At 30.6% G+C, this 15,739-nt stretch overlaps 2 protein-coding genes across 5 annotated transcripts in view; one reads left to right on the top strand and one right to left on the bottom strand.

The window, feature by feature from the left end:
* LOC130441127 (heat shock protein 68-like) lies at positions 1 to 11,028 on the bottom strand. Of its 2 annotated transcripts, XM_056774672.1 has the most exons (2): positions 10,444 to 11,028; positions 98 to 2,130 (listed from the first exon to the last, which is right to left on the bottom strand). In XM_056774672.1, exons 1-2 carry the CDS (start codon positions 10,582 to 10,584, stop codon positions 226 to 228), a joined length of 2,046 nt encoding a protein of 681 aa, XP_056630650.1. In that variant the 5' UTR covers positions 10,585 to 11,028; the 3' UTR covers positions 98 to 225. The 2 variants fall into 2 exon arrangements, with proteins under 2 accessions (XP_056630649.1, XP_056630650.1); XM_056774671.1 differs by lacking the exon at positions 10,444 to 11,028 and having other exon boundaries at positions 1 to 2,237.
* The window catches only part of LOC130441128 (annexin B9), a 25,196-nt gene continuing 12,601 nt past the window's right edge, over positions 3,145 to 15,739 (top strand). For 2 of the 3 annotated variants that reach the window (XM_056774675.1, XM_056774673.1), the window contains exons 1-2: positions 3,145 to 4,283; positions 4,976 to 5,023. In XM_056774675.1, coding sequence (XP_056630653.1) covers positions 4,997 to 5,023 — 27 coding nt within the window. In that variant the 5' untranslated portion in view covers positions 3,145 to 4,283; positions 4,976 to 4,996. Of the gene's footprint in view, positions 4,284 to 4,845; positions 5,024 to 15,739 lie in introns of those variants that run through there. The other variant, XM_056774674.1, reaches the window with a different exon arrangement.

Consider the following 15,739-nt stretch of genomic DNA (forward strand, 5'->3'; position numbering starts at 1 on the left):
TTGGATTTATTTATTCAAATGAATTTCAACAATATACCATATAAAAATAAAACTAAAAATATCAAATAATAAATATTTATATACATATAAAAACTCAACTGAAAAATAAATACTTTGGATACAGTGTAAATATAAAAATATCAACCAAAAAATACTTGCATACAGTGTGCATACAAAAAGTCAATTGACAATTTTTGGAATGTCTAAAAATAATGAGAAAAAAAATTAATCGACTTCTTCAATAGTTGGTCCACTTTCCTTTGATGCTCCCCTATAATCACCGGGCATTCCTCCTCCCTGGGATCCTTGGTGTATCTTCGCCATGATTGGACTGCAAATTCTACTCAGTTCCTTTTGTTTCTCTTCGAATTCTTCTTTCTCAGCTAACGTATTGTTGTCTAACCATTTCAAACAACTATCACATTCGTTTTCAACAGTAGATTTATCTGCAGAAGACAGTTTACTTCCGTTGTCTCTAACAGCTTGTTTTAATTGGAAAATATAACTTTCCAGTTGATTCTTAGCGGCAACTTGTTGTCTTTGGTGTTCATCTTGTTCTTTGTATTTTTCTGCTTCTGACACCATTCTGTCGATTTCTGCTTGTGAGAGACGTCCTTTATCATTCTTGATAGTGATATTACGGGAATTTCCAGAACTTGTATCTTTAGCAGAAACATTCAATATACCGTTTGCATCTAAATCAAAAGTAACTTCAATTTTTGGAACTCCACGTGGTGCAGGAGGAATACCAGTTAAATCGAAAGTTCCTAGAAGGTTGTTGTCTTTTGTCATGGCCCTTTCACCTTCGAATACTTGAATGGTAACAGCAGGTTGATTATCAGAATATGTAGTGAAATCTTTAGTTTGTTTACATGGTATTCTTGCATTTCTTTCTATAATTTTTGTCATTACGCCGCCAGCTGTTTCAATACCAAGGGAAAGTGGAGCAACATCAACCAATAAGACATCTTGGATTTTAGAATCCGTTTCTCCGCTCAAAACTGCTGCTTGGACCGCTGCGCCATATGCCACTGCTTCATCTGGATTGATTGAAAGATTTAAATGTTTTCCACTGAAGTAATTTTGAAGTAGGTGTTGAATTTTTGGAATCCTCGTAGAACCTCCGACTAGAACTATATCGTCAATGTGCCCTTTATCTATTTTTGCATCTGTTAATGCCTTTTCCACAGGTTGAAGAGTACTTTTGAACAAATCTGAACATAACTCCTCAAATCTTGCTCGGCTAATTTTAGTATAGAAATCAATACCTTCGAAAAGTGCATCAATTTCTAATGTGGCTTCAGAGCTAGAAGATAATGTGCGTTTAGCTCTTTCGGCAGCAGTTCTTAGCCTTCGAAGTGCTCTTGGATTGCTTTTTAGATCTTTTTTAAATTTCCTTTTAAATTCATCAGCAAAGTGATTCACTAACCTGTTATCAAAATCTTCTCCTCCAAGATGGGTATCACCTGCTGTTGCCTTTACTTCAAATAAGGAGCCTTCATCTATTGTTAAAATGGATACATCAAAAGTACCTCCACCCAAGTCAAATATAAGGACATTCTTTTCACCTTTTAAATTCTTATCCAAGCCATATGCCAATGCTGCTGCAGTTGGTTCGTTGATAATTCGTAAAACATTTAAACCAGCTATTGCACCTGCATCTTTTGTAGCTTGTCTTTGCGAATCATTGAAATACGCTGGCACTGTGATAACAGCATCTCTAACTGTGGTTCCTAAATAAGCTTCTGCAATTTCCTTCATTTTTGTGAGGACCATGGAACTTATTTCTTCTGGAGCGAATATTTTTCTTTGTCCTTTAAATTCAACTTCAATTTTTGGTTTTCCACCATCATTTACGACTTTAAACGGCCAATGTTTGATGTCTTGTTGAATTTTTGGATCGTCATATTTTCTACCAATTAGACGTTTAGCATCAAAAACTGTATTACTGGGGTTTAACGCCACTTGACCTTTCGCTGCATCTCCTAAAAGTCGTTCATTATCGGTGAACGCCACATAACTTGGAGTTGTTCTATTTCCTTGATCATTGGCAATTATTTCTACTTTTCCATATTGCCACACACCTACGCAGGAATATGTTGTGCCCAAATCAATACCAATTGCTGGAGACTTTACCATTCTGCTTGTTTTTGTATTGACAAATGTTATTGGAGTTAAATCACAAACTTCACAGTTACAATACCAGATAAGTGACTTATACACTTCACGTATTTGAATGTACTGATCTGCCGCCAACCTGAATCGCTTTTATATAAACTGTAAATTCATGACGAACATTCTCGAATAATCTCGAACGTTTCCGAACATTCATGAATCAGGAGTACCAATTATCAAAACTTTCCAGGCACATCTAGAAATTTGGATGAAAGATGGATTGCACATAATTTTTAACAATAATTTTTTGAAGCATTATGTAAAAAATCTGGAATACTTTCTTGTGTTATAAATTTTATTTTAGTTGAATATTGATTTCCTAGTTTTACTTACGATTATTTTTTCCAATTATGTGAAAATTTTATCAATACTTCTATTTCCTAATATAATATTTAACTATATGTGTGCAGTTGGTATATCATCGCTGGAGAAGCATTCGCATGGAATTTTCTATGGTTAATTATATCCCAACAGAACCGGCTCTAATCTTTTTCAATTAAAGAAAATTGTTAGAGGATATTTCAAGTTCTTTTTTATATTTGCATTTATTTTAAGAGCATTTGTTAAAAATTTCATTGTCTTGAATATTCAAAATAAATATCAGTAACTCATTGCGTGGATTGGCAAGTATTCATTAGTATCGGAAAAAGGAAGTAGTTTCTTTCGTTCTACAAAAATAATGACGTAGAAATATGTATCATTGGCATTAGGAACTAAATTATTTAGTCATGTGTTTTGTATAGACTTTGTGATTGCTTCATAGGCATTAGTAAGAAACAGCATTGTAATTAGAGCTCGGAAATGAACTAATACGCGTACATCCCAGAAAATTTTTATGCTTATATAATAATTAGGAAACATTTACACTATATACCTATGCAAATAGCATCATTTTAGCATATATATGTAAATTAATTATAAAAGGGTATAGCTTCAAATTGGCATAAAAATAGAATGCTCATCCAAAATTCATTTAATTTACTTCATAATTTTTACTCGATTCGTCAAATAATACCATTTGAAATAATAATTACTACAATTCATTATTCTCAATAAATAAGGGAAGGCTGTATTTTGTGTTGCATACATAGTAGATAAAAAAGATCTTTATCAAACTAAAAAGATTTTAAAACAAATTAGTATTAATTCTATACATTGTAAATAACATATGCAAATTTAATAGAAAAAAATAACTAGTTATTTATGCATATTATGAATGTGTATCCTCGGCAATTATCACTTTATTACGTTTAGCTCACAATGCCTCCACTAAATGGTAGTTACTTTAAGTATTTCCTAAAATTGTTGACTTATATTGTTTAACAATTCATCTATTTACAATAATCTTAGCAACGAAAATTTATGATTATTTGTACACATAGCTGACTATTGTTATAAATGAGACGAAATACAAATTCAATTTTATTATCATTACCTACTATCAAATATTTCGCAGTACTTTTCTAAGACAAAAATTGTGTAAGAGAAAATTTTAAAATTAATATTCAGTAACTTAGTCTTATTTCATATAGAAAAAAAGCAATGAATGTATAATCTAGTCTAGTATTACGAAAGTTGAATGAATATTTTATGATAATAACTAAAAAAAGTTCTAGAAGTCGACACAAAGTACAATTTGTCTAAAATATCGGAACCATAAATTCCTAGAATAATGGAAACTTTGACTTAATTTTTATTTTGTAAAATAATAGATTCAATTCAAAATTACTCATACATCAGAATCATATTTAATAACGTTACTTATGAGTACGATTAAATACCAATATAGATATTAAGGTACTTCTGACATGACCTCGACATTGGTACTTTTGGTAAATGGTATTTTTAGAATATCCAGAATATATAAAATCAACCTGTAATGAAAAAATACATGATAGACTTATCAAAATAGTCGGTTGGTGTTTAGATAACGTGGTATCGTTTGAAAGTCAAGTGAACGCAATGCTTAAAATAAACGATTTGAACACCGTCCATTAAAACACCGTAGCCGGTTTGGTATGACAAGTGAACGAAAAGAGTATTTCTTTAGCAGCATTTGTGACACAGAACTCGGTGGGTGTGACTCAATTTATATTCATCCCTAACTTGTAAGTAGTTCATGGATTTTTATTAGAATATATCTATTCAATTGTATCTATAATAATTTATATATATATATATATATATATATATATATATATATATATATATATATATATATATATAATAATTACCAATAAATTTGGATTAAGTTTAGTAATTTTTTTTATGTCTGCCTAATAGGCAGTTATTGATTTTCGTTTCGTTAAAAATATCGTGTTAAAATAATTGAATATAAAAAAAAATTGTAATAAATTACTACATTTACAATATTTATTCCAGATTTAGTTAAATTTAGACCTGTTTTATAAATAGATTACAAACCGGTTTACGATATAAATTTCTCTTTATAAAACGTAATAGTTTAGATTCCTTTTTTTCTAAATAATCTTAATGATATAAAAACATGATATTGAACTTATGATTAACAAAAAAAATATGTAGTAATTAATGATGAATCAAATAACTTATCTGGTTTAAAATTCTTCTTAAATAATATGTTGTTGCTCACTAGGTTTATAGTGTAATAATTATTTAAAACTATGATGTCATGCTTGGAGGTCTCATTCACTCAAATATATTTGCATTTTTCATGGTCTGTGACTCAGTTCATCAATAACAGTTTAACTAGCAACTAGCACAAGTCTGTAATTTGTTATTAAATATTATTTAGTTATATTTGGTATTTTTTACGTTCTAGTCACAAGTAACTCAAGCAAATATGACCCAACAGTATTATCCTTTCAAAGTAAGTACTTTTTTTATTATTTTTCGGAAAAATTCAATTTTTATACAACATATGGGCGTTATGTTTTTCAGAAAATATATTTGATGTAATTTAAATTGTGCTATATTTATAGATTCTTGATATATAGCAGATTTAATTTAATTCGAATTTCATGAAAGTCTTTCAGATATATTGATAGTAATTCTGATTCACGGTTTATTAATAGATGTTACTTGATTATATGAAATATACTAAGAAGAATGTGTAACCATTTAAAAAAATTATAATTATGCAAAGAAATGACTAAATTTTTAGAGAAAATATTACTTATCATATTTATTTATGTATTTTATTATTAAATTTTTTTTTGAAGAATTTTTCATACTGATCTAGTTTGCAATAATTATATTGAATTCAAATTAAATGATAATAATTATAATTAATGATTTAAAGTGAAATGAGTATACAAATTGATTAAACAAAAAAGCAAATAAGAAATTTTGGTTCATGTACAGGAGAATGTGGTAATTATTGCGCTTTTAGCTAAAATGTTTACGTGAAAAATTATTCCATACGTTTTTGGGAGATATTACATCTAATATTTTTTATTTGTTTTATTTCCTACTATTGTTCCACCATCAAATGATCTAATTGTTATTGGCCAGCTTATTTCATTAACACCTGGATTCTTTTTTTAAGAAGTTAATTTTTTGTACTTTTTCAAATTATTACCAAAAGAAAATTCAAATTCCGATTTTTTTTTGTTTTATATTCTATATACAGGATGTTCAGATTGGTAATGATAACCGTAAAAGGACCACCCACTTTTTAATATTTAAAAAAATATGTATTAACAATTTATCTTGTATGTTAATTTTAGACAAGAAATTAGAATAAATTCAGTAAATTAAATAAAAAAATCTTATTTTGTATGAAAAATAGAAAAGATAATTTATCCAAAGGTTGAATTGACATTTTTGGGACTCGACATTGTTAGGAATTAATGTGGTTTTTGCCCATTTGCCCAATTGTTTTAAAGTCCCTGTATAGGAAAGTCTGGACACGAGCAATAACGCCCATGTGTAAGAGAAGAATTTTATGTCCTTATCTATTCTCTCCTTTCAAGAAATTAAAGGCGTCTCTCCATCACATGGTCTTGCGAATGTAAATATAATAAACCAAACTTTAATTTGCTTGCGCTATATTTGGTTGCACGTTTGTTAAATATGAATGTTTTCCAAAAATGCCCCCATGCAGCTATTCCAGTTGCGAAAATACTACCAATCATGGTATATGGCATACTCAGATATTGTCGTTTGACTCTTCTCTTTTCGTAATTTCATTATTCATGTCCATAAAACTTCTAAGATTTGAATATGTGTAACATTGTACGATCATTTGAATAGACCACTGTTTCGCGCGCTTCTCTTATTGGAGACGCCATTAATTTCTTAGCTCGAGGTCAACCAATCGCCTTATTCTAAATAGAACATGAACGGCATCTCTTTAATATGACGTGAACTAAAGTTGCAGCGAAAATATTTAGGGGTTAACTTATTATTCAAATAAAGATATTTAGGCTTAAATTCATAGTTGACACTTTCATTTAAATAACACTTATACGTGAGTGAAGAAAATTTGTCATCAATGTTTCATTAGGAACTTTAAGTGGCATATTATGCAGTCATTATCCGTCAAGCTTATGCATTTGAACTGTTATCTAACTATATCGATTCTAGAATCCTTAGGTGATCTGTCAGATTCCTTGACTGATTGTTCTGTCTATAAGGTACATTACTCCATATTTTTCTAAAATATCCTTTATACGAGTGAATTTTTCTATATTGGCGATTGGATTACTGTATTTTAGGTTTAACTTAATACATAAAAACCTGTCTTCGTAGATTAATAATTCCTAGTTTATAATAGAAATATATAAATGACTTGACGAGTTCAGGAAAAAATATTGGCTGTAAAAGTTGTTGATATTATGTTGTAAAAATGTCTGTTAAATGATATAGTTATTAACAAATACAAAAATTAAATTTAGAATGTGTTTATAAACTAAAGTAATTAAATAAATCTAACCTCAACTAAATTTGTAAATCTAATTTACCATTTTTAAATAATTATTTATATATGTATATTTACAAGAACATTTATTATTATTTCTAAATATATGTATTCTAAATAAATAAAACATTCCATTTAAAATTACATATTATAATCGTTTATGCAAGTCGGGTTATTTGAATCCTAGAAATTTTATAGTATCTACATTGTATGATCTTTTGAAAAATTTTCTTAGACATTAACATAATCTAGTGGGACAACCTTATTACTCGCCAGTTGTAACAACTGACCACAGTAAAGATCAAAACGCTTCTTGAACTGTAGTTCGAAAATTCCGTTCTGGAGATTTTTACCTCAAAGATGAACAACGTTCTGGTCATCCTACTGAAGTTGATGATGACCAAATCAAAGTCATAATTGAAAAGAATCGTCATTCGAGAGGTTGCGAAGAGGCTACGTGTATCACACTTAAATGTATTGGGCTGGTTAAGAAGCTTAATACCTTTCTTGGTGATGGAAAATGGGTACTGTATAGTAACATAGTTCGAAAACGATCATGGAGCAAACACGATGAACCAGAACAAACCACATCGAAACTTCAAGGACAACAAACAAAGCTCATGCTATCAGTTTGATGCGATTACAAAGGTGTTGTGTTTTTGAGCAGCTTCCAAAGAACCAAATGATCAATTCTGATGTTTACTGTCAACAATTAATGAAACTAGATAGAGCAATCAAAGAAAAACTGCCAGAATTGTCAAATCGGAAAGGTTTAGTGTTCCACCATGATAATGCAAGGACTTGCACATCTTTAGCAATTCGTGGGAAACTATTGGAGCAGCTTCTCTGGGAAGTGATGCCACATCCCCCATACAGCACTGATCTGGTTTATTATACTGATTTATTCCGAAGCTTGCAGAATTCTTTAAATCAAAGTTAAACTTTCACAAATGACGATGACCTTCAATCGCATCTGGTTCAGTTTTTTGCTGATAAGGACCAGAAATTTTATGATTGCGGAATCATGAAGATGAAAAAAGATGGCAAAAGGTCATTTAGCAAAATGGAGAATACATAATCGATAAAAAACTATTTATAGTTAAAAAAAGTATTTTATTTTACTTGTCGCCAACCAATAGTTGTGAATTAAGGTATTCCTTTATATCTAATTAATGCAATAACTCATCCAAGCATCTCTACTGATAATTTCTTGAAGGATATCTCTTTATTTTTCAATAACTGCATTTTCAATTCCTTGAACATTGTATATTGCTCTCTAATCATATAATAGTGGAATAGCTCGCCTAGACGTACTGATCTGAGACCTATAAATTTCTAATCGGTATAAACATTCAAAATTTTGTCCTGTAGTAGGTATTATGTTATTTGACATTAAAAAAATCCTTAAAATCGTTAATAGTTTTTGTGAATCTTAGATTGTTGAAAATTTTCACATCTAATTGAAGTTGCCTGGGCTAATTGAAAAACGATGTGTTTGTGGGATATATTTTTTTCTTGGAAATTCTTTCTAAAATCTCGTAAGCCTGTACCTCGTAAAAGACATCAGAGGTATGAGGAAGTAAGTATGATATCTTTAAATAAAAAAAGCCGCAAACGGATTTTGCAAGATGTAGCTTGAAATGAGAAAAGTAGCAGGAGCTACATCACGAATTTTGTTTCGAAATATGGAAAATAATAATACATTTATATATAGTCTCTCAAAGTAATTGATAAATCTGAAACGGGTTATTTTTTATGTACCTCTCTAAGAATGAATATCGATTTTTTGGTTTCGATCTACTCGGTGTTTACTGTGATATAAATTGCCAATTATTTCGCCATCGTTATAATTCGCGTTCTCTTCCTAACGTTTCTTATCTTTTGTGATTTTTGGCCATGCTTCCAGGATTCAACCAGCTGATCCAATTTACCTTACCTCTTTCTTATATATCTAAGTACATCATTTATTTGACACTTCTCACTGATTCCTCTGCTTTTCAGTCAGTTTTTATTATAATCCTTATAGTTTTTACACCCAGTTCCACAATCAAGTAGTTACTACTGCTGGTTTGCTAATCTGTACTTGTGAGGTATCCCAAGCTATACAAAGCTAGACGAAGGTTGTTATTTGAGTTTTGAGATATGGCAACATTGATGTGGATATGTCAAATCTGACATGACGATCATAAAGTTTGACATTTTTAATGGCGAACGTACCCAGAACGTGTTGTCATACACATTACTTGAAACATTGATCTTGGTCAAAAAATGGAATGAAATTGCGAACATTTTCGTGCGATGATTTTCTATGACTTGCGTTATGGCTTATGCTCAACTCGCTTCGATTTTTGGTGACGAAGCATTATATTTTCGCTGGTTTTATGAATTCAGTCGTAGTCGCACTTCATTACAGGTTGAATTTCGTAAAAGTCGACTGGTGTGCCAGGAAACATCGATGCTGTGCGAAAACTGACATTGCAAAATGCACGTGTTGATGCAAAGATATGCAGTAAAAATCGTGGCAGACGACGAATCTTGGATCTATGTAAATGGACATGTGATTTGAATGCATCAACCGCTTCTTCAGGTATAGAAAAACGTTGACCTCTCAATTTATTTTTGATCTATGGGAATAAGAAGAAATCATTAGGTGCAAAACAAGGTTTATACGGCGGATAACCCATCAATTCCATGTTTCGACTGTTCAAAGACATTTTTATTTAAATTGGTGGTGGAAAATGATACGTCTTCTATGATTGGTTTTCCTGATTGGATCCGTTAGTGTTAAATCCATGCAGTCAAATCAAAACGGTAAATTCTTATTGTTTATAAGAAATGTGAAAATCATCTATACGAATCAATAATTGTAATCATAAGAGGGTTTCTCTAAATGTGTAAGTCGTATATAACATCTCTTGATGCATAAAAATTCTTGATTTCTTAGAAAATTTGTTTATAGAGATAGAAGATACTATTAACAATAGATAACCCTCTTATATTAATGGTTTAGGTCTTTCAAATTTCAAATGTTTATCTTAAATTTGAAAAAACAAACTTGATTATACTCACTACCTCCGAAGGAGAAGATTCACATCAAGTTTGTCGCATAAATTTAGAACCACCCTGTATATGCATATTTCTGTTTTTCTTATTGTGAGGAATACATAATTTCAAAGCTTGTAAATGGTCATAATAGCTGTTGAGCGAGGCAGCCAACGACCTGGAGGCAGAGGTCTCTCCTAACCTCTGAGCTGATGATGTGTAGTCCCATTCTGCACAACTCTGATACCTCATACATCACGCTATGATACACTTTGGTTGGTTTCTGAGACGTGGTGTACCAAGTATCAGACTTGTGACACTGACACAACTTCTACCTCACGATCGTCTTTGTCTCGGTCAACTGCCATTACGATTACTGAGATAATTCCAATATTGCAACATTTTTTCAATAAATTGTACTCAAGATAATCAAAAACTAACAGCAGTTTTATTTGTATTAAATACATTCTAGAAAAAATAAAAGCAGCTTCGTCGAAAATTAATTACTGTGTTATAAGGTGTAACTTGACACACAACTAATTTCCAGCTGTATATTCTTTAAAGATTTACAAATAATTGTCTAATCATGTACGTAACATTCCAGCTGTTATTCTAACCTCAATTTTTTGTTATGATCTGCACATCTTGTCAGGACTATTAAACATCTATTCCTTCAAAGATCCAACCTAACAGGATTTGAACTGACCTAGTAGTAGTTGGTATTGAATTTCCAACCAACTTGTCAGCTGTCGGCATTAGGAGTATCTGCAACTGAAACTATGTGAAATCTTTATGCTGACGTTTAATAGGGTACGAATCACGCTCTGTATTTATTGAGAATTCATTTTGAGAAATTTTTAATTCAATATGATTCCTTATGGCCCCGGATATCAGCATCATTTTATAAGCAAATAACCACTTACAAACAAATATTTTTTGAGACGTAGCATTTTTAGAATATAATTTATGTAACTTTTCCTTGGTTTCATTAATACAAAATATTGTGTTTTCTTCATATTTACACAAAAATAAAATTTTGTATATGCATATAAAAACTAATCTACCTGTTAGAATTATACGAAATTTTGACAGATGACATTAGAAACATAGCGGAAGTCACTCTTCTGCAACTCTTATATAAATGTTTATACGTAATATTTATTTCGATGATGAACGATTTTATTATTAACTGAATAGGTGTTTTAGGTTATAATTTTTTATCACCTATAGTCTTCACTTTGTATTTTTCTTCTCCCTATTTTTCTTTTTGGTTGTTTTCCATCCCCGTTCTGGTAAATACCCCAGTGGCGAGTATTGATCGATTTATTACAAAATCAATCGTTATTGTTAGAAAATAGAATAGAAACTTTTCTCATATATAAAATAACTTGAACTGTGGCGTCTGCTATTTTTCTCATGGGGCTTTTAATTTTTCAAATACAATAGCTGAAGTCTACGGCTCAGCTACTTTTTCATAAAAAAGCTATTATTTCAGCTTTGCTACATCTAAAAGCGTATGTATATATTTTAAATCGTGTTTAATCGGAATAGACAACAGAGTATAGAAAAAATAACTTAAGGAATAAATATTGAAGGGTGTTTCTGAATTTATCTGACATTTCGAGGAGTTGACAGAGTTTCTGTGTAAAGTATGTAGGAATTTGAGAATAGATCTGATTCCAAAATTGAAATTGATGAATGAAATTGAGGGTAGCTTACGCCGATTTTAAATATCCAAAAACACACAAAATTATCTTCTGATATTTTGGGTAGAACACCTAGAAATTCGCAGGAAAGTTGATTGTTTGAAATATAGCCTGAATCAGAAATCCGTATACTTAGGAAATATTTTGCTCGATTTCGTTCGGGAACATTGAATTTAAAGATAACTCTCGCCTTAGTCGTGGAAAATTTGAAAAAGTCAATATGATTCAAATAATTTTGATAAACCGATATCTAAACATCTACCACAAAACAACGATTACAGGCGATGAGAAGCGGATTACGCATGTCAATAAATTAAGTCATACGAACTTTAGAATCCGTCCCTTCGTACTTGTTAAAGGTTGTCACTTTTTTATAATCCTTCCTCCTGATGTGATGTAAAATATTTTTTAAATTTATGTACGCATTTAAAAATAATCGAGAGAAAACATTTTTAGTGAAAAAAGTAATCCAGATAACCATAATACTTGCAACCCGGAGAAGGTTTCAAACAGAAAAAAAATCGAAATTCCTTTTTCTAAAAACAATAAATTATCGATAACTTCTCGTATTTACATATATTGTAATACTTAAACAAACACTTATCCTTATTTTGATTACACTTATCAGTATTGCCTATTGTAGGAAATATGAATAAGGAAGTAATTATTCATTTCTTTGATATTTCAAATTCAACTCGAGCAGATTAGATATTTTTATCCGGTCTTGGAATGTATTTAAAAACTTTTAAAAAGGAAAACAATGATCTAATTATGGATATTATTAATTACCTTACAAATTTCCGGTATCTGTTTCAATAAGCGTAGAGATCATAAATTTTTTAAATCGCAATTATACTCGATGGAAAATATAAAATCTCGTTAATTCAGATTTACTTTGTTTTGAGTAAAATAAGCGGTCGTCTTTTTTTAATACCCCTCGCATTTCCATTCTTTAAAAACCAAACACCATATGTCAATATATTTTTCGGACGGTTTTTCCTTTTCTCTGTAATATCTAGATTTCGTTTTTTAGTCAAATGATTAACGTTAGTGACTAATACAACTGAATTGTAACGGAAATCCCATAACAATTTGAAAGTTCAATTCTGAAAAAAGTGATTACGGAGATAAAACCTGAAAGCAACAGGACAAAACTCCTGTTTCATTAGAAACTTCCGGATTTATCGTCTGCATCCCAAGAGTGAATTTATAAAATATAGAAGCAGTTTTGCGAGTTTGATGATATTGGAAAATAAAAAATCAGCTGCCAATGCTTGGTGGAATCAATTTAGATGCGGTGCTTTATTTATGCATAACATTCAATTTTAGCAATACATGGATAGTTAACATATTAAAGGAGAATAAAATGCGTCCCTATAAAGTAATACCTACTCAGAAGTTTATGGAAGACGATTTCTATAGAATTTATTTTTGTGAGCGAAAGTTTTACTTGTTGGATAACGAACAATATTATCCAATTAGAAGATGTTATGTTATGCGAAATTGCCGCTATTGGTCAACTCACTGGACTAGATGTTTCGGCAGGGATTGCCGGAAATCCATATCATTGGCCTCTTTTCCATTGAGGGCAATTTGAATGGTTAGAATCATTTGGAACTACTTCAAAATGATGTCAGTCCAACTTTAGCAAATTTATATCCTAATCCAGGAAACCTTCAGATTCCAGTGAAAACGATATCGCTCCAGTAAGATAAAACACCACAATTACTAAAGTCAGACGTTAGATGTCAGACAGAACCGCAATGCAATATTTATTAGGAAGGCGAAGATCGTTGGAATGGCCAGCGCGATCTCCTGAACTTACATTATTGAACTTTCTATGGAGATATGTAAATGGCCCATTCTAAATGGATTCACCAGGCAAAAAAATCGATTTTTTTCAAACTTTGGGATATCATTTTATATTCATTTTATTTGAGGAAATATGGCCGCTTCCATTTTTCCGAAAAACGTTTTTTGAATCCTATGCCGCCACGTGTAAGTCTACGTTATGGATAAGCTATTTAAGCATTCAACAAGTACACTCATTTCAAACGGCCGTCATTATGGCCCAAATTGACCTACCAGCACCATTTTGTTCTAAAATGTACGTTTTTTACTCGAAAAAACTAAAAAAATGAACTTTTTTGCAAAAATTGATTTCTCAAAAAAACCATCCTTAATTTTCCAGAATTTTGGATATGTTACGTAATAAATGATTTATTTTATAAAAAAATTGTTACGAAATTTGTAAAATTCAATTCAATATACTATTCTAAATTAAAAAAAAAGTCGATTAACGTGATACTATTACACATTGGACTAATTTTTTTATTGATTTTTATTGTCATCAACAACCAGAAAGTATGCGAAATTTTGAATCAATGAGTTGGTTAAAATTTGCTTAGAAAATTCCACCTAAACAGACAGCGAAATAAAGTTTGATAAAAAGAATGAGAATATTACTTTCCTGTAAATTTAATAATTACATATTTTTTATAAATGCAATCACTGCCGTAAAATAAACAATGACATGACGTAATGAAACAACATTCTTAAAGTTTCACTTTTGATTCTAGATGGGTATAGGTACCTTGAATATTTCCCCGCAAAGTTTCTGTGACTCATCCAATCTGAAATTAACCTTCGAACGTTACAGCAATTTATTTATTTTTAGCTCTTTCCTTCTTATTTTCGTTCTTCAATCTTGTTCAGTTTACGGTATGAATATCTATTACGTCATGCGGCAAATACTCACGTATTTAATATATTAATGAGAAATTATGCCACGTTGAACGTTATTGGAATATTGATTTGAATATCTGTGGGCGAAGATGTGAGGTTAATGTTAATATTTCAGTCATTATCTCAAAGAGCGCCATATCAATCTTTATACTAAAGGATGTGGTTCCGTTTTTCAATATCTCAGCACCATTTTTCTTAATGTTTTGAATCTATGTCTTCATAATAAACTTTTAAAAATAATAAGTATGTACTTCATTTAACCAGGATCCATCTATGTTCTAAAAATTTTTTGAAATACAAATTCTCTTCACCAATTTGATAATATGTCGACTAAGTACTTACAACTTGTTATCTTGTCCTCTCTGTACTAATAATGTTAAAAAATGTGTCAATATTTTAGGAATAAGATGTCGGTTTCATAATTATTTATCGTATCACTCGATCTAAATCAATCTATAACAAATTGCGCACCACGCCTATGATATTTCTATTTGACCCGCTTTATTGATCTAGCTTATCAAAACTATGGATTCTAGAGCGCCAACAAGACTAGGAACGTTAGCGTGTTATAAAATACTCGGTTTACGACTTTTCCCTAGAAACGAGCTTTGTAATGAATGAAATAGTAACAAGAACATAAATAATTTGCTATTGAACAAAAAAGGGACGTCCTTAACATGTTAGAACTTCCTCTATGTATAAGTTATTTCTAAAGAATCGTAAGTCTGGGGTAATATATCAGAATAATGAAAAAATTGATGTTGCTCAGCAAATTTGACTGACTTTTGAAAAGTTTTATATCCCCCTACTATTGCTAATGTAAAGACACTTAGAAAAACAGGGCTGAGGTATAAAAGCTATATATATGGCTTGTATATCGCTATGTAATAATTAATAAATATAATCATCAACGATTACTGGGTCAAAATTTGTTATGTGTCCATAACCTATTATTTCCATCCATTTGATACAAACTGTAGATAGCAGGTCCTTCACAAAAAACACACATAAATTGGAAAGGTCATTGGTCAGCCTATTTTACCTAACCTGACCTAACCTAACCTAACCTAACCATAAGGTTAAGTTAGGCTAGGTTATTGTAATAATAGCATTACAATCAAAAACATCAAAACATCAAAAAAGTCCACAAAATAATTTTGGATGACTGAGA

Source organism: Diorhabda sublineata, chromosome 3 (genome assembly GCF_026230105.1).
Source record: "Diorhabda sublineata isolate icDioSubl1.1 chromosome 3, icDioSubl1.1, whole genome shotgun sequence".
Taxonomy (NCBI): domain Eukaryota; kingdom Metazoa; phylum Arthropoda; class Insecta; order Coleoptera; family Chrysomelidae; genus Diorhabda; species Diorhabda sublineata.